The 18,493-nt window shown below is 46.2% G+C and overlaps 2 protein-coding genes across 2 annotated transcripts in view; both read left to right on the top strand.

The window, feature by feature from the left end:
• LOC115408325 (uncharacterized) overlaps positions 1–14,972 on the top strand; it is a 354,329-nt gene extending 339,357 nt beyond the window's left edge. The window contains exons 13-17 of the mRNA XM_030119019.1: positions 4,026–4,445; positions 4,544–4,780; positions 4,847–5,071; positions 7,121–7,166; positions 13,185–14,972. Of these exons, the coding sequence (XP_029974879.1) occupies positions 4,026–4,445; positions 4,544–4,780; positions 4,847–5,071; positions 7,121–7,166; positions 13,185–14,281 (2,025 nt within the window). The 3' untranslated portion in view covers positions 14,282–14,972. The remainder of the gene's footprint in view (positions 1–4,025; positions 4,446–4,543; positions 4,781–4,846; positions 5,072–7,120; positions 7,167–13,184) is intronic.
• The window catches only part of LOC115408404 (GTPase IMAP family member 7-like), a 693,369-nt gene that overhangs the window by 499,117 nt on the left and 175,759 nt on the right, over positions 1–18,493 (top strand). The gene's annotated exons all lie outside the window — the stretch shown is intronic.

Genomic DNA, 18,493 nt, shown 5'->3' with positions numbered 1-18,493 from the left:
TCAGATATTTTACCAGCTAAGATTTTTATTGATGCTTTTGGTGCTGTGGGTAACTTCATCTTAAAACTGATAAATAGATCTCTCCTAGAGGGCTATGTGCCAATCTCTTTTAAAAACGCTGCTGTACAGCCTCTCTTAAAGAAGCAAAACTTGGACTCGTCAGTCTTATCAAACTATTGGCCAGTGTCGAAAGTGCCTTTTTTTATCAATAGTTTTAGAAAAGGTTGTTTACATAAAGCTTCTTCAGCACCTTAAATCAAATGATATCTTTGAGAAATTCCAGTCTGGTTTTAAATCTTTACACTGAAACTGCCCTTTTACGTATTTTTAATGATCTTTTAATTGCTGTCTCTGGTAATTCCTCTGTGCTTATGCTACTGGATCTTACAGCAGCATTTGACACTGTAGATCAGAACATTCTACTTTCTCATCTGGAGTCTTGTCAGGGATCAAAAGCACAGTCCTCAAATGGTTCCAGTCATATTTGGCAGACAGGTCCTTCTATGTTAATGTTGGCCCTTTTAATTCAAGAAAGGTCCCTCTTGATTACGGTGTGCCCTAAGGCTCAATTCTAGGGCCAGTTCTATTCTCCTTGTGTATGTTGCCTCTTGGATCCATTTTTAGGAAATACAATATCTCATTCCATTGTTTTGCTGATGATATCCACATTTATTTACAGCTAAGTGGTCAGGGAAACTCATCTCAAAATTTGGAAAAATGTCTTAAAGATGTTAAAGACTGGATATCACGAAATTTTCTAAACTTAAATGAAAACAAAACCGAAATTGTGACCTTTGGTAAATCTGCTTTGTCCACATTTAATGGTGTGCTTGGGCAAATGTCTTATTGCTGCCCTGGGGTCTATTTCACCAAGCAGTTTTAAGAAAACTGTGTTGAATAACCCGGAAATGAGGGAAACTCTGAGATTTAAATTCCACAAAGGGAGAGAACTCAAACCAGAGACAGAGGAGTAACTCCAGCCTGTTCCACTAGGAGAGGTAACTTAAACTGTCGGTCAGTTACCGCAGTAACACACTCCGTGACTCTAACCTGGTCGGAAGCAGGTTTTCCTCAGTCAACCCTGAAGTTTCTCGCTGGCTCCGCCCCCTTTCAGCCTCACGCTCTGCTCCATTTCCTCATTCTTTCAGTCAGCTGGAGAGTTTTTGTGTAGCTGTCAAAATTTCATGTCCTTTTATCAGCGACCCTGCAGATGAAGGAGCAGCATTACTGCAGCGTGATTTGAATATTCGTCGGGAGATCATTTGCAGACCGCTCAGAGATGTTTTGGCGTTTCTGGACAGTTACCTTTATGAACGGTACTGCTTCACGTCTCAATCCATACGCTGCATTTCACAATCTTTTCCGTCCATATTTTGCAACATAACCAAACGCAGTCGCCACTCACATCCCAGCAGATATTGTGTGTTGCGCTGCGGTTCTTCGCAAATGGGAGTTTTTTATATAACACTGGAGATGCAGCACTGAGGAGTTTAAATCACCACCATCATTACACCACAGCAAATAAAAGACATGACACACATTTCATTTTGTCTTCTTTATTTCCTACAAAAAAAATAAAGGGTTTACTTCATGTTCCAATAGTGAACATAATTCACCTGTGACCATGAACCCACCTGCAGCTTCTGCTCCAGTATCTCAATTTCCAATTTCGTCTTCTTCATCTGGAGGTCCAGATACTGCTGTTCTTTAAGGGATTTCTCTGTCTTGTTAAGTAAGTGGATTTTGTACATTTCTTTGCCTGGTAAGAATACATAGAGGACATTAAATTATCCAGCTGCACATGAACTGAATGGAATGAACCTCTGGTTTTTACTGAACATCATCTCACAGTGTTGATCTGTGAAGTGTAAGGTGAGGGACCATCCTGCTGCTGACCAGCCATGATCTGTTAAAAAGGATGACAATTTGAATATTTCAGTGTCGGCTAAATGTCCAGCTCTATGTTCCACAGGAGTATTCAGAGTTTTAATAGGAAGAGAACAATCAGTAACGTACCTCCATATGACTTTCTGGATCCTCTGTGAAGGCAGCAGACACGGTTTCATCCTCTTCATCCTGGATAAATGACATCTTTCAGTATATTTGTGTATATTTTTCCAAACTAACATTTCGCAAAAATATTCTGAGTATTTCCTGCTGACAGTTTCAGGCTGGTTGTAGCATGAAGGGGCTCCAGCAGGCAGATAGAACCTTCACAATCTGGGCCACAAGAAGAAAAGAACATGAAAGACAAAATAAATATTTGTATCAATAACATTTTTAAAATATTATACTCAAATAATAGATAATAATATTAGATTAAATAGGATTAATTATGTAACATAACATGATATAGATGTGTGACATAAAACAGCTGCACAGTCCATCAGCCACTTAGTATTTATGCTACTTTACAATGTTAAACATAGTTAAAATGATGAACCTCAATGAGATTATGCCGAGGTCTTTTGAACAATGTGTTTATATTTCATCTTTAGCTGCTGCCATGTGTGCTTCTTCCCTGCGGGATTACAACTAAATGAAACAGCTTAATTGGTGACCATTCAAACAGTTTCCCTGTAATAATATTTAATATTCAATAATATTCTGATATAAAGGACTACATTTAAACTTACGCATCAACACAGGCAGCAATTTTCTGCCACGGCATCTCCCTCTCTTTCGCTGCTGTAGCGGTGTTGCATTTTTTTCAAAAAATGTGTTCCAGCTTCTATATGTTGCTCTCCGCTTCTCTGTTGCCATGGTGACTCGTCGAATCGGTGCTCCATTAATGCTGGCTTCTTATAGTTGTCGTGCACGTGCTTAACTCCAGGTGGAACTACTTGAAGTTGAGTAATACAACTCAAATCAACTGTTGTGTAACTGAAGACCCAGCGTTTTCCCTTTCAGAGTAGATCAACACAGAGTTCAGGATTTCACTCAGAGTTTTTTCAACCTGCTTGGTGAAATAGACCCCTGATGTAAGAAGTCCCGGTGTTCGTATTGACAGCCAGTTTAAAATGGAAAAACAGATGAGTTCAGTGGTTAAAACTAGCTTTTTCCAGTTGAGACTTCTGGGGAAGGTTAAGCCTTACCTCCCTCCCAATCAACTGGAAAAAGTAATTCACGCACTGATTTCATCCCGGCTTGATTACTGTAACTCTTTGTATTTTGGCCTTGACCAGTCTTCTAGACTGGTCCAAAACGCTGCAGCTCATATGCTTCCAGGAACTAGACATTGGGAGCACATCACTCCAGTTTTAGTTTCCCTTCACTGGCTTCCTATTAGTTTCCGAATCCAATTTAACATGTTGCTGTTTGTTTTTAAGTCATTGCACAGTTTGGCACCTTCTTACTTAACTGAGTTGATTATGCTGTGTACCCCACAAAGAACCTTGAGGTCCTCCAACCAACTTCTTTTTTACATCCCGTGGTCTAATCTAAGAACTAGAGGAGACCGAGCGTTTGCTAATGCAGGTCCTGAACTTTAGAAAACTCTAATATCAGAGCTGCTTCCTCTGTTGAGTCTTTTAAACCATTGCTGAAAACCCATTTCTTTTCACTGGCTTTCAATTCAAGCTGATTTTAAGGCTTTTTGGTATCATAGTTTTATTGTATTAGCAGTTTTGTTTTTAAATCTTGTGTTTAATGCTTACTATAGTTGAACTTTTTATTATGTAATGGTAGTTTATTGAATTGTGGAAAGCACTTTGGAGCAGTATGTTTCTGTTTTTAAATGTGCTATGTAAATAAACTTGACCTTGACGTCTCATCGTCATGAAGGACATTTTCCTAACACAGCCTGTGAACATTAATCATTAAATCATAATCATATTTTTCTATCTGCAACATACCAGGTTTAATACAGTGTGTACCATGAACATTTGTAAATAAATACATTCATCATACTGTGACTGCCTTGTTATGGATGTGCCTCTGTGTGTCTATTATACCAATTTTATTGAATGATTTTTCCTGTGACATACTGATCATGGGATTAAAATCACACCATTGTTTTCCCACAGACCCCACAGGTGATTCCTCCATCACCTCCACCCCCAAGTGGTGAAGACTATGAATTACATCCTGATGGTTCCCTGAGGGAAAGTCTGCAGGCTTCTGCCTGCTCTGCTCCATTTGACCCAGCAGAACAGGTTTCAGTCAAGATTCCAGCTGTGGAGGAAGTTGACTCTTTACTTGAATCCTTCAGCTCTCGTCAGGCCAGAGATGAGTTTTCCCAGGTGAACTCCACGGTAGAAGAGGTAGAGGGCAGGTCTTCTTTGAGGGACAGTTTGGCCTCTGGAAACAGAACCTTGACCACAAACAGCCCATCAAGTGGTGCAGAGATCCAGATGGAAGCTGCTGCACAGATCCCAGCAGGACGAACCACCCGAGGAGGCGGAGTCCACGTAGAGATCATTCAGGGAACCATAGAAACCCAACAGGTGAGAAGAATTCATTGAAACAGCTGAAAACCTTTGTTCAAGCAGCTTATGGTTAGTTTATAGACAGATGAGTCAGTGCTGTGGATTCCTGTTCTCAGGTTGATGCACTGGTATCACCAATGATCGGCTACAATCCTCAAACTTCAAGGATTGGAAACACTTTACACCAGCGGGTTGGGCCACAGCTGACGGCAGCATTTAAAGCAGCAGCAGGCTCTGAAGTGATGGTGGGCATCCCCGTGCTGGTGGAGAACTTACCTGGACTCCCTTCACATGCAGTGTTCTTCCTCAGTCTTTGTCCCTGGAACGGAGATCCAGATGGGGCTGCAGCTGAAGTAAGTGTGTAAATGAAGACACATTATGAATACTGAGTGATTCTCACTGGATTCCTCTTTCTGCAGGTTCTTAAAATGGGCATCAATTCAATCCTGACGTCATGTGACAGCAGAGGGTTTGGATCCGTGGTGTTTCCTGTACTCGGAGCTGGACTGATGTTGTCTTTTCCCATCGCTGTCGTAGCCAAGGTTTTACTGAAAGGAATTTATACTTTCCAACAACAAAGAACCAGCAGCAGACCCCTGACGGTCCGCATTGTCATCCACCCAGACGACCACGTGTCCAGTGAGGTAAAGCAAACACTGAACACAGTTCACCTAATGACTGTGACAGACTTATTGTACTTCAGTGAAATTTTATTTTACAACCGGAGTACGTTGACTCTGAGCTACCACCTCACCCTAAACACTCAGGAGCAGCAGATGCACCTCAGCCCAGGTCGCCTCAGTTCTACCAAAGTACAGTTTTAAAGAGAGTTGCTGCAGACCTGTGGATGAAAGTACGCTGACGAAGCTCACTAAAGAGATCACTGAATGGGTGGAAACTGACTGCAGACCAGTCAACATGGTCAAAGACTCTGTTCTCAGTGACGTTATCAGGTTGGCTGTTCTGACCCAGTGTACACCTCACCGTTCTGGAGATGTTATCTAATTTCATGTCTGTACTGCCGACCATGCTTCATGCGCCCACAACAGGCCAGCCATGTGACAGGCCGGCCTTGTGCCCACAGTAGGCCATGCAAGGTGTGTGGCAGGTGCAACATCAGTCGTGCACAGTGTGCCACCAGGTGCGATGCCGCAGGTGCAGATACCCCCAAAACTGTCTGATCTTACCTAAACTCTCCCAAATCGGTAGCATGAGTAACGTTCTTAAAGGAATACTCTACCCAAAAAACGATTTGGCCTCATTTTCTACTCACCCTCATGCTGAGAAACACTCTGGAGCACTTTTTTGACGTTTCAAATGCAGTTGGAGATGTTTGGGGATTTTCATTGTCAACAAACAGGGACCGACAGAGCCCGACAGAAAAAATGGTCCATAAAGTCCACAAAACGTTCCCATTTTCCTTCATACTGCTCGTCCGCTGTAATCCAAGTGTCCTGAGTGCGTAACGTCCATAATTAATTCTTAACGAGATCATTTAGTACATTTTAAGAGCCCAAACAGTGCGTTCTCGTACAGCTCAGGTGCATGTCTGCGTGCGCACCCTAAACTACGGAAGCCGCGGCAGACCAAGCCAGACACTGCATCTTGAACACATCTTGAATGGACGTCTGACTGCTGCTGCAGATTGAGCTGTGGATGTGGAGGGTGTGGATCTTAGTTTATGACATTCCTGGTACTCTACAACGTGTTTTCGGCTAAGGTGTTGAAGCTAATTGCTAGTGTTAGCACCGCCGGCTAACCACTTCTGCTCGACAGCATTTGCAAAAGATAGTTGTTTGGTCCACATCTGACCTTTTAAAGCTGAAAAACTTCCAAACCACAGACGTGGCTCCTCTTTTTGGTACTCTGGGTAAACAGCGTGTGCTTCACTTTGAGAACTCTTGCCGGCAGCCAACAACGTTGGTGTGCAGCAGTGAAATGGGTCCCTGCTGAAACACTTCACCGCAGCGCACGTTCCAGACGTTGATTGGGCTGTTCCCCGGTATTGTGGTATATGAAAAATTCATTTCATAACGAAAAAAAACGGTATTTGGTACAAACCGGTATACCGCACAGGCCTGCTTAAAACTGTCTCGAAAAAACAAACAAACAAACAAAAAAAAACAGCAGAATTTTAAAGATCACAAAAAGTGATTAATTGAGATGAACTACAGAAATGTTGCAATTAATCACAGTTACACAGGCGGCTGTGGTTCAGTGGGGAAAGCAGTTGTCTCACAATTGGGATGTTGTTAGTTCGATTCCTGTCTCCCCCTGTCTGCATGTCGAAGTGTCCTTGGGCAACACACTGACCCCTGAATGGCCCCCAGTGGATGGACTGAGTGCCTTGCACGGCAGCCGCCTCCACTGGTGTGTGAATGTGTGATGCCTCCACTAGTGTGTAAATGTGTGTGTGAATGGGTGAATGCGATAATGCAGTGTAAAGCGCTTTGGGCTCTGTCAATGCAGTGTAAAAGCGCTATATAAGTGTGGTCCATTTAGCATTTACAAAATGTTTCACAAAATCTTTTTGTCCTTTGTTTGTATTGAATATAATGTTTGCAATTGAAAGAGAAAACAAATTATCACGAAAAAAAGCGAACCAATTGGACTGTCTGGAGTAAACATAACGAGTCCTGCAAACAGCATCAGCTGACAATGGTTTAAAACTTTACACTAATTTGGGTCAACAGATCTTCAAGTCTGCTCAAGAGGAGATTCATCGAAACCAGGTTCAAGGTAGGTCCTGAATCCCCTTTCACACCCACAGCCAAACTGTCTGGTATGTGGATCTATGAAATGTGCTGCGAAATGATTTAAAATCAATCGGACACAGTCCACATTCAGTCGGAAAACATTAAAAGACTGTAATTTGGCACTCAGAGAGCGCAGACCTCTGCCACAATAACAACACCATATATACTAAAAAACATTTTATTTCTCCCCAACACAAATAATGTATGGGAGAAAGCTGTTTGTTGCATGTTCATATCTCAATGCGTTTTCTCCCAGTGACTGACACTCCGGAGTCCCCCTAATTTTGTCTGTTCTGGATCCTGGTATCCGGAATACTTCCGTGATGTGGATCAGCAGCTTATATCTCTTCTCGTCATTGAAGAACTGACACTGTAATTTTTTGCGAAGCCCCCTTGTCATTTATTGTTGAGTTATGCCCAACTATGTCAAAGACTGCCCTATCTCTCAGTGATAAAGAATCCTTTAAAAAATTCTTGGATTCAGACAGTGATCCGGATCATCACCAAAATTTAATGGATTCTAAGTTAGCCCAAGACCCACCTTTCCACAAAGTTTCATTGCAATCCGTCCATAACTTTTTCCGTAATATAGCTAAACAACCAACCAACAAACCAACAAACCGACGTGACTACATAACCTCCTTGGCAGAGGTAATTAAACATGTTTAACTTCTGTTGGCGGACTGACTGGTACAGGTTCACACAGTCTCAGATCAATTCCCAGCGTGCCGCAAGAGTCAGAAATGTGCATGGTCACTGTGTAATCATACCAGATGGTACACAGTAGTAGGAAGTTGAATAATGATGAATCGGACAATTGTAGATGACTGCATGGTATTACATTACACATGCATATATAGTCATGCGAGGCAATCCACTTAGGATTTCACCAGAAATCACCTTTTTTGATGAGATAAATCCCTGCCTCCTGTCCACAACAAGGAAAGATGTGTTTTTTTAAAAGAATAGTAATTAATATCATGTATATAACATATAATAATTACTGTACATAACAGTCTACTATCCAACTGCAATCACACCTACTCCCCCACTCTAATGCTACTGTGAATTGTATATAATAGTCTGTCGTGCTCCTGCTTCTCTCCTCTCCCTCTCCCCACCCCACTTTATTGCTTAAAGTTGCTCTTGGCCCCACAAACCTCACCCCTCTTATGCTTTACACTGCATGTTGTAAATTGACATCCATCCATCCAACTTCAACCACTTATCTGGGACCGGGTCTTGGGGGCAGCAGTCTAAGTAGGGATGTCCAGACTTCGTTTCCCCAGACACTTCCTCCAGCTCTTCCTGGAGGATCCCGTGACGTTCCCAGGCCAGCTGAGAGACATAGTCCCTCCAGCCTGTCCTCAGTCTTCCCCGGGGTCTCCCCCCGGTGGTATATGCCGGGAACTACTGCGCGGGGGCGCGTCCAGGAGGCATTCTAAACAGATACCGAGCCACCTCAGCGAGCTCTTCTGGATATGGAGGAGTAGCGGCTCGACTCCAAGCTCCTCCCTGGTGACGTAGCTCCTCCCCTATCTCTGAGGGAGCGCCAAGTCCCCCTTGGAGGAAGCTCATTTCAGCGGCTTGTGTTCAGGGTTCAGTCATGACTCAAAGCTCATGACCATAGCTGAGGGCAAGAGTACTGAGACTGACCAGTAAACCGAGAACTTCGTCTTTCAGCTCAGCCTTTTCTTCATCACAACAGACCGATGTCATGGCTGCATCACTGCAGCTGCAGCAACCGATCCAGCTGTCAACCTAAGGCTCTATCCTTCCCTCATGAACAAGACTCGAAGATACTGAAAGTCCTCCACTTGGGGAAGGGTCTCTCCGCCAACCTGGTGAGGGCAGATCACCTTCTTCTGATTGAAGACCATGGCTTCAGACTGGGAGGTGGTGATCCTCATCTCCACTGTTTCAAACTTGACCGTACTCCCAAAGCACCCCCTACAAGATACAGGGTTTCCACCAGACCTTTTTCAGTCTGGGCGCCCCGCCCATGCTAAATTCTGCAGTGCCTGGACAATGGACAGGAAAAAAAATAAAATAAAATAAAAAAGCCGCGTTTGCGGCTAATTAGCAGTTGCGCTCAATCGATTGAGCTGGACGCCCCGCTACGAGTGAGCACCGCGGAGCAGCAGCGGCGCGCTATGAGTGAGTGCCGCGTCGATGCTCCGTGTGAGCAGTGTACTGCTCGGCATCGCTCAACACCCCCCCTCCGCTCGGCAACTCTTGGCAATGCCTGTCCCTCGCCCGCCCCCCACCCTGCCATTCTCCCCCCACTCAGTAACTCTTGGGAACGCCCGTCTCTCATCCCGCCCCCCACCCCCAGGCCAAACTTTTATCCTGTAGCAAACACTGAGATACCACAACAGAAGCAGTCAAACGCCTTCTCCAAGTCCAAAAAAACGGCTGTTGAATAGTTGGGGGAACTCCCAAAAACCCTTGAGCACCCTGTGGAGGGTCTGGAGCTGGTCCAGTGTTCCACGACCAGGACGAAAACTGCATTGTACCTCCTGGATCTGAAATTGGATTGGTCGAATCCTCCTCTCCAGTACCCTGGAATAAACTTTCCCCAGGAGGCTGAGGAGTGTGATCCCTCTATAGTTGGAGCACACCCTCGAGTCTCCATCTCAAAAAGGAGAACCACCACTACTGTCTGCCTGTCAAGAGGCACCATCCCCAATGGTCATGCAATGTTACAGAGACGTGTCAACCAAGACAGTCCCTGCACATCCAGAGACTTAAGGTAGTCCACCCCTGGAGCCTTGCTACCGAGGAGCTTACCAACCACCTCAGTGACTTCAGCTTGGTTGATGGATTAATCCACCTCTGAGACCTCAGTCCACCTCTGAGACCTCAGCCTCTGCCTCCTCCAAGGAACACTTAGCAACGGGATTGAGGAGGTCCTCAAAGTATTCCTTCCACTGTCCAAAAATATCCCCAGTTCAGCAGCTTCCCTCCACTGTAAACAGTGTTGGTGGACACTTGCTTTTCCCTCCTGAGATGCCAGAACCTCCTCCCAGACTCGAGTTTTTGCCCCCAAGGCCGCTCCAGCTGCAGATTGCTTGGCCTACCAATATCTGTCAGTGGCTGGAGTCCTACGAGTCAGCAAGACCTGATAGGAATCCTTCAGCTGGACGGCAGCCCTTACTTCCTGTGTTCACCACCGGGTTCGGGGGTTGCCGCCGCGACAGGCACTGGAGACCTTACGACCACAGCTCCGGGCAGCTGCTTCAACAATGGAGGTGGAGAACATGGTCCACTCAGACTCAATGTCCCCAGCCTCCCTCAGGACATGAGAGAAGCTCTCCTGGAGGTGGGAGTTGAAAACTCTGCTGACAGAGGGTTCCGCCAGACGTTCCCAGCAGACCTTCACAACACGTTTGGGTCTGCCAAGTCTGTCCAGTTTCCTCCTTCGCCAGCAGATCCAACTCACCACCAGGTGGTGATCAGTCCACAGCTCTGCTCCTCGCTTCACCCGAGTGTCCAAGAAACAAGGTCAGAGATCAGATGATATGACAGCAAAGTTGATCATCAACCTCCGACCTAGTACCTGCATTTCGTACCTGTCCTGGTACGAAATGCACTTATGGACACCCCTGTGCTTGAACATGGTGTTCATTATGAACAAATTATGGCTAGCACAGAAGTCCAATAACAGAACACCACTCGGGTTCAGATCAAGGAGGCCGTGCATCCCCATCACCCCCCTCCAGGTCTAACTGTCACTGCCCACGTGGGCCTTGAAGTCCCCCAGTAGAACAGTGGAGTACCCAGTTGGGGCACTGTCCCAGGGACTCCAGGAAGGCCAGGTACTCTGCACTGCTGCTCAGCCCATAGGCTGAGACAACAGTGAGGCACCTATCCCTGACCCAAAGGTGCAGTGATGCGACCCTCTCGTTCACTGGGGTGAGCTTCAACACATTGCAGCTGAACTGTGGGGCTATAAGCAAACCCACACCAGCTCGCCGCCTCTTGTCGCATTCAACGCCAGAGAAGAGAAGAGTCCAGCCCTTTTCGAGAGATTGGGTTCCAGAGCCCCGGCTGTGTGTGGAGGTGAGCCTGACTATATTGAGCTGGTACCTCTCAGCCTCCCTCACAAGCTTATATCCCGTTCCCACTGCCACTAGCGGGTCAACCCGTGTTTTCGACCCGCTAACGATCGCCTTTTTTTTTTTTTTTTTAAGACTCCTTTCCCACTGCATGCAGACCCGGGTCTCGCCGCCTGCTGGCGAGCTGTGACGCTGCGTTTTCCCGCACTGATGGTGTCCCACGTTGATGACATCATCAGTGCGACAGAACAAAACGAAAGCAAACCATGCAGTGGAACACAGCCCCTGTTACCTGTAGACAAATCTTCTCTTCCCAACGGAACAAGAGAAGCTCTCTGGTCTCGCTATCTTGAAGGAAATCTCACGCTGTGTCCAGAAACAACAACTAGCTAATGTAGCCGCGCTGCGTTGACGTCATCATGTAAGTTCCCACATATGTCCCTCCTACTGGTACAAAGTGACCCGGTAAATTACCGGGTCGATTGCAGGGTTGAACGACCCGGGTCGAAATCGCGGGTAAACCCTTTCCCACTGCCATGAGGAGCCGATAGTTAACGGTTTTAAACGGGGTTTTTGGCCAGTGGGAAAGGGGTATTAAAGTCCTTCCCCTCTGATGAGGTGACATCCCATATCCCAAGAGCCAGTCTCTGTGTCTGGGGATCGGGTCGTGGGGCACCCTTTTGCTGGCTTCCACCCGATCCAAACTGCAATCGGCCCCTATGGTTCCCTCAGCGGGTGGTGAGTCTGCTGGACCTGCCTCGTCCCTTCAGGCCCCCTCATGCACACTGGCTGCGGTCCGGCTCCGGTCCGGTACATCGCAGCACTGTGATTCACACCGCCTGCGGTGTCTCTGCAGTCTGCTGAAGAAGGTTGCCAGATCTGTCGTTTTCCCCCGTACACAATTTGAAACCCATTTTACTCTACAGAAAGCAGCCCAAACCACCATCTCAGATGACAATGCACGTTAAAACCGTATTTGTATGATAAAAAAAAAACACGTCATAAACACATAATCATTTCATCAACGAGTCCGACGTGTTCAAAAAAGTCGCTTGATTTGGCACAAACCCGCCCAATCTGGCAACATGGAGCTGCTCCGGTCACAGAGCTGTTTTGAGCCATTTTGGTGTCATTTGGCTTCTCAGCAGTGACGAAGTACAAAACTGTTCATTCTTCTAATACGTATAATGACTACATGACATTGTTTGTTCTGTATTCCACCAGAAGAAGTAAAAAATAGAATATTAAGGCAAAACACGACACAGATTTTATTTTGAAGTGACTTTTTTTGGAACACGTGTCGCGTTTCCTTCCGGCACGCGACTTGCTTCTGTCTAGATTGACGCGGTAGGGCTCCAGAAAGAGACCGGAGCTCCGCAGAGGCTCCGGAGCCGGACTGGAGCCGGACCACAGCCGTACCGCGGCCAGTGTGCATCACAGCATTGATTTTAATGACTACGGATTAGCTGCGGTATCCGGACTGCAGCCGTTCCGGAAAAGGACCGCATCCAGTGTGCATCGGGGGTAAGCCCTACCCAGTGGACAAAAGCTCAGCCACCAGGCGCATGCATTCCAGTGCCAACCCCAAGGCCTGGCTTCAGGGTGGGACCCTTTCTGCACCATACCAGGCCATGTCACAGTCGTTGTTCTATTATTCGTCATGGGAGCTGTTGTAAAGTTGTGTGTGACATATAAATGTAAAATTGAAACTTGATGTAAACGAGATCAGAAAAATTGTAGGAGTACAGCATTGATCTGTGGTTTTAGACCAGATATATCATCAGTCTGCCAGCATCTACCAGTAGTGTCACATTGTCACATCTTTATCTTTTCTCTTAAAACATGGCGTACTGCAGTCCGTCTTCACTTCATTTCAAATTGCTTTAATGAAGCATATGATTAAAGATCCAGTATGCTTGAACAGAATCTTTTTTCTCCCTTAGAGTCAAAGCGGATCGTCATGCTGGGAAAAACTGGCAGTGGGAAAAGCAGCCTCGCTAACATCATACTTGGAGAGGACTTGTTCACCGCAAATCATTCTTCTGTGTCTGGAACAGCCACATGTCAAGCTGAAACCAGAGATGTCAGTGACAGAAAGATCACTTTGGTCGACACGCCTGGTTTGTTTGACACAGAAAGGTCAGAGGAGGATTTGAAGCCTGAGATCTTGAAGTGCATTACAGAGTGTGCTCCTGGAATTCATGCCTTTCTCATCGTGCTGAAAGTTGAGACATTCTCAGAGCAGGAGCAAGAAGTCATCAGCAGAATATGTGAGTATTTCTCTGCAGATGCTCTGAAATACGGCGTGGTCGTCTTCACTTTTGGCGACCAGCTAAATGAAGGGATGAAAATCGAGGAGTTCATCAGTGAGAATCCAAAGCTGAGCGACCTGGTGAGCAGTTGTGGCGGCCGGTGCCATGTTTTCGACAACAAATACTGGAACGACAACACGCTGCAGAACGACTACAGGAGCAACCGCTTCCAGAGGGAAGAGTTACTGAAGACCATCGACAAGCTAACGGTGAAAAGAAACGGCAAATGCTACACCAACGACCTGCTGCAAGGTGTGGAGAGAGAAATCCAGAGAGAGGAGGACCAAATCAAGCAGTCATCTCCAGAAAACCTGCCACCAGAGGAGATCAGAAACCAGGCCAGACGCCAAGTGGCCAACAGATTTCTGATCGAACTGGCCGGGGTCGCAACGGGGGCTTTGTTGGGAGCTTTGTTTGGCATAGAAGCTCTGGTTAGAGTAGTTACAATGGCTGTGACACAAATATCTCAAACAAAATACCAAGTGATGAAGAGAGTCAAAGGGTCAATAGTCTGCAAAGGGTCTGCAGGAGCAGTGTCCGCAACAGCAGTGGTTGTGGGAGGGCAAGCAGCATTAGCTGTTGGAGCAGCAGGAGGACTCGTGGGCGGTGCTATTGGACATGAAGCAGCTCAGGAAGCAGAAACAGTGCTGGATGCAGTGATAAAGGTGGGAACAGCTTTAACAGAACAAAGAAGAAATTTAATTCAGTCTTTAGAAGATACACCTTGAGAAGGCCACACATTAAAGCCTGAAGGAGAAGACGTTCATACTGACTCACTTCACTTCTTTAGTTTAGACCAGGGCCGGTCCGTCCTACAGGTGAAGCAGTTTCCTGCCTGGGGCACCACGTACTCGGGGGGGGGGGGGGGGGGGAGCGCTGTGTGTGAGCACCGCTCTGCGCCGCTGTGAGGATCCGCTACTCGGCACTTGTCGGCATCGCCCCCCGCTCAACAACTCTTGGCATTCTCATCATCCTTGAACTTGTGGTCTTGAGTCTTTTGTAGATTTGTGGGTTTTGTCATTCTGTTTTTTAAATGTCTTTTTAGTTTGTATTTCTATTATGTTTTTATTTCCTTTAAACGTGTAATGTTGTTTTTATTTCATTATTTTGCATCCATGGGTTAGAAAATCTTCTCTTTAGTAGTTTTGTGTGTTTTATTCCTTTTAAGATGAATTTCTCAGCCTCTCTCTGAAGGTGTGTTGCTATTCAGTCACAGCTTCTCAGACAGGAAACGTCTCTCTTCTCTCGTCAGCTGCAGTGAGCGGAAATGTTAAATCAGATGAGGAAACAGTTTCATTAAACTGTCCAATGTTAACTCATAATCAGTAAGAGTTCATGTATTGTTGATTTTCTGGAGCAGTGCTTTCTATTATAATCTATTATAATAATATAATTAATAAAGTTCATCATCTTGGAATTAAAGGACTAAATTGTGGACGTTCCTGATTGTCAACATTCTCAATGGATTTAAAGGGACAAATGTGAGCTTTGATTAAAACATGGAGGAATCAGAGTCTGCCAGCTGGAAGAGGAGCAGGAGGAGCTGTTTCTCCCCACAGTCCAGAAACATGCATGTGAAGTTAATTTGTCATCCTAGATTCTTTTCCTGTGAATGTGTTTGTGTATGTGTGTGTGTGTGTGTGTGTGTGTGTGTGTGTGTGTGTGTGTGTGTGTGTGTGTGTGTGTGTGTGAGTGAGAGATGGACTGAACACCTGTCCAAATGGGTCCTGATCTCGTTATATTTGCCAAATCCTGAGTCCGGTCCAGACTCACAACTATAATTTCATCAGATGCGAAAAAAAGATTTCTGGACATTTCTCAGACATTCTGACACCAAAGATGTTGTCAGAGGTTTGACACAGCTGATCATCAGCTGACCTTTGACCTCATCTTGAGACATCCTGAGAGAGCTGAGAGCTGGTGGAGGTGTCTGTCTCTCAATCATCCTGACTTGTCTCCATTAAAGAGAAGGACCTCAGGAAGAGACTGAGGTGAAAAAAAGCTTTTCTGGAGGTTCAGAAAGAGGTGGAAGCTGATCTGGAGCAGAATCAAGACCCGAACAGAAGACTGGACCGAGCAGGACCAGGATCCAGGAGGACAGTAGAGAGAGTCCAGCAGGCCTTCTGGGAAACATCAGGATCCAGTTTGATCCAAGTCAGCTGAGCTTCAGTCTTTAGAGTCTGAAATGTGGAGCAGTTCTACAAGCAATGACTTTTAATCTGCATGTCACCGATGGAGTCATTAGGTCTACAGTATTTTATGGGGCTGAAGCTCCCTAAAACATTCTTAATCCCCGCTAAATAATTTAGTGCTATTAAAAAAAAAAAAAAAACAAATTCATTTTATGTAAAGCAGTTGGAATGTGATTTTAAGTGAATTATCATACAACCACTCATTACTTACTTAAATATGATCAATGCTATATATGATTCTACATGATTAATATTTTACCATAGGCTGCCTTCAGGTCTATGGAGTGGGCAGGAATTAAAAACACTTGATGCTGGTAAACTACTTCTTTTATGTGAAACAAAAAAATAAGATTCAGAATAAAAGTCTGAACAGATCATGTGATCATTGGTTCGATTGTTGGTTTAATTTTATTGTTTGTCTTGTCCCGGCGCAGGCAGCGTGTCTTAACGTCTGTGGACCAGTTCATCGAAAACGTCCCAGTGCCTTAAATCAAACGATCCTCTTCTCAGCATCCGCTGCTTGAGAAGGAAACGCGCATGTGCAGTCCCTGCTGAGTGAACTCTCCGGTCTTTAGCTCAGCGGCTTCTTTTCTCAGCTGCTCTGTATCATTAAAACTTAATTAAATAAGACAAAGCCGCTTCCTCTCCTACTGAGCATGGACACTCATCCGGGACAGCCTGACCGACTGGTTCCAGCCAGTCCTGCCAGACACCGAGGCTGGACGGAGGCTCGGGGTCTGGAGCCACTCTGGGCGAACAACAGCGTCTTCAGGAGCCCAGGCTCCGGTGAACGAAACCTGCTCTGACAAACGCATCCTGGGAAGTGGTTTTAACAGCTTGTTCAGCGGCACAGAGCACTGAAGACGAGCACAGAGTCCCAGTCTCCACAGTAGAGAGTAAGATATATTAATTTGATCCATTACATTGTGTGTTTTGTGTACGATGTGGTTAGAATACTCCTACTGGTCCCTCAGACTGTATTTTTCTGTTTCAGCAGTGCTGCAGTGTCGGGCGGTGCTGATGGAGCGTTCATCGCGGCGTACCGGTCTTCATCTTCCCGCAGAAAGAAGCAGCAGCCTGGGAGCTGCTGTCCAGACCTGCTGGAGGGAAGACCAGCTTCACATCCAGACGTCTTTAGAGAGGACAGCCGGACTGCATGAAGACTAATAAACACGACTCAAAAGACATGAACCGAGGTCCACCAATAGCAACAGATCTCTCAGCCAATCATCACACAGTATTTTGTTGATTCCGTGTCTCCTCTCAACCAATGGGTGTCCTGAATGAAGCCAGACAAGCCTGAGGAGTTTTTTCTTCCCGCCCCCTTCCCATCACCCCCTCCCTCTCCTCCACACGAATTGGTTTTCTGACAATTTACAGCACAGGTACACCTGGAGTTCACAACCTGGAAACTGCCGGAAACGAGGTACACTTCCTGAAGGTTCCAGGGCCAAAAATCTGGCTTTTCATGCAGTGGGTGAGGGTGTGGTCTGGCAATGGAGGCTCTTCAGGACTGTTTTGAGTGCACGGATTGGGACATGTTCCAGACTGCGGCCACCTACAACAATCAAACCAGCATTGAGGAGTACGCCATGTCTGCGTCAGCATACATCAACAAATGCACAGAGGACGTCAGTGTTAGGAAGACCATCAGCACCCGAGATAACCAAAAACCCCTGGATAGTTGGTGAAGTACGGAACATGCTAAAAGCTCGAAGCTCAGCCTTCAGGCCTGACGACAAGGAGGCCCTGACGACAGCGAGAACCAACTTAAACTGTACCATCAGACTAGGAAAGCGAGCTCACAGTCAAAAGATCCAGGACCTTTTTCACGACGCCAGCAACACCAGGAATATGTGGAAAGGTATACAGGCCATCACTAACTACAAGATAGCCCCCCTCCAGCAGGTAAGGCTGACTCAGACTTCCTAAATGACCTAAATACCTTTTTGGGAGGTTTGAGGCACTCAACAGCTCTCCTGCAAAGAAGGCCGTCCACCAGGGTGAAAAGACCCTCCATCTTGATACAGCTGATGTGAAGAAGACTCTGAGGAAGGTCAACCCCGGGAAGACCCCTGGCCCTGATAACATACCTGGGCAGGTTCTCAGGGAATGTGCAGACCAGCTGGCTGGTGTTTTAACAGACATTTTTAACACGTCATTGGACCAAGCCACAGTGCCGCTGACTCATCATGAGGAAGTGCTTTGAGAGGTCAGTAAAAAAGCACATCATCTCCAGTCTCTCTCCAGGTTGCCAACAGGCCAAACCGCTCAACTGAGTATCTCCTCCACTGTCCACCTGAGTCTTGCACACCTGGAGGAGAAGAACACCCATATGCAGCTGTTGTTCCTGGACTTTAGTTCAACATTCAGTACCATCATCCCACAACATCTGGAGAACAAACTGGGATCCCTGGCTTCAACACCCCCCTGTGCCACTGGCTGCTGGACTTCCTCACTGACAGACCACAGTCAGTGGGGGTCGGGCTGAAGACCTCCAAGGTCATCACCCTCAGCTCAGGCTCCCCTCAAGGCTGCGTCACTGGTTAAAGGGCAACTTTGGTTTTTTGACATCTGGACCTTATTTATAGGTGTGTGCATGCTCATATACTCACTCAGACAAACATCGTGCAGCTCGGAGTCCTTCAGAAGTTATTTAGATCTAACCGATGTAGCCGCACTTAGCGGGGGCCACGGCAAGGGAGCTTCAGCGCGGGACATAATCTCTGCCAAGTCGCTCATTTCGAC

This window comes from Salarias fasciatus, chromosome 3 (genome assembly GCF_902148845.1).
Source record: "Salarias fasciatus chromosome 3, fSalaFa1.1, whole genome shotgun sequence".
Classification (NCBI taxonomy): domain Eukaryota; kingdom Metazoa; phylum Chordata; class Actinopteri; order Blenniiformes; family Blenniidae; genus Salarias; species Salarias fasciatus.
This window is presented reverse-complemented; position numbering and strand designations above follow the sequence as displayed.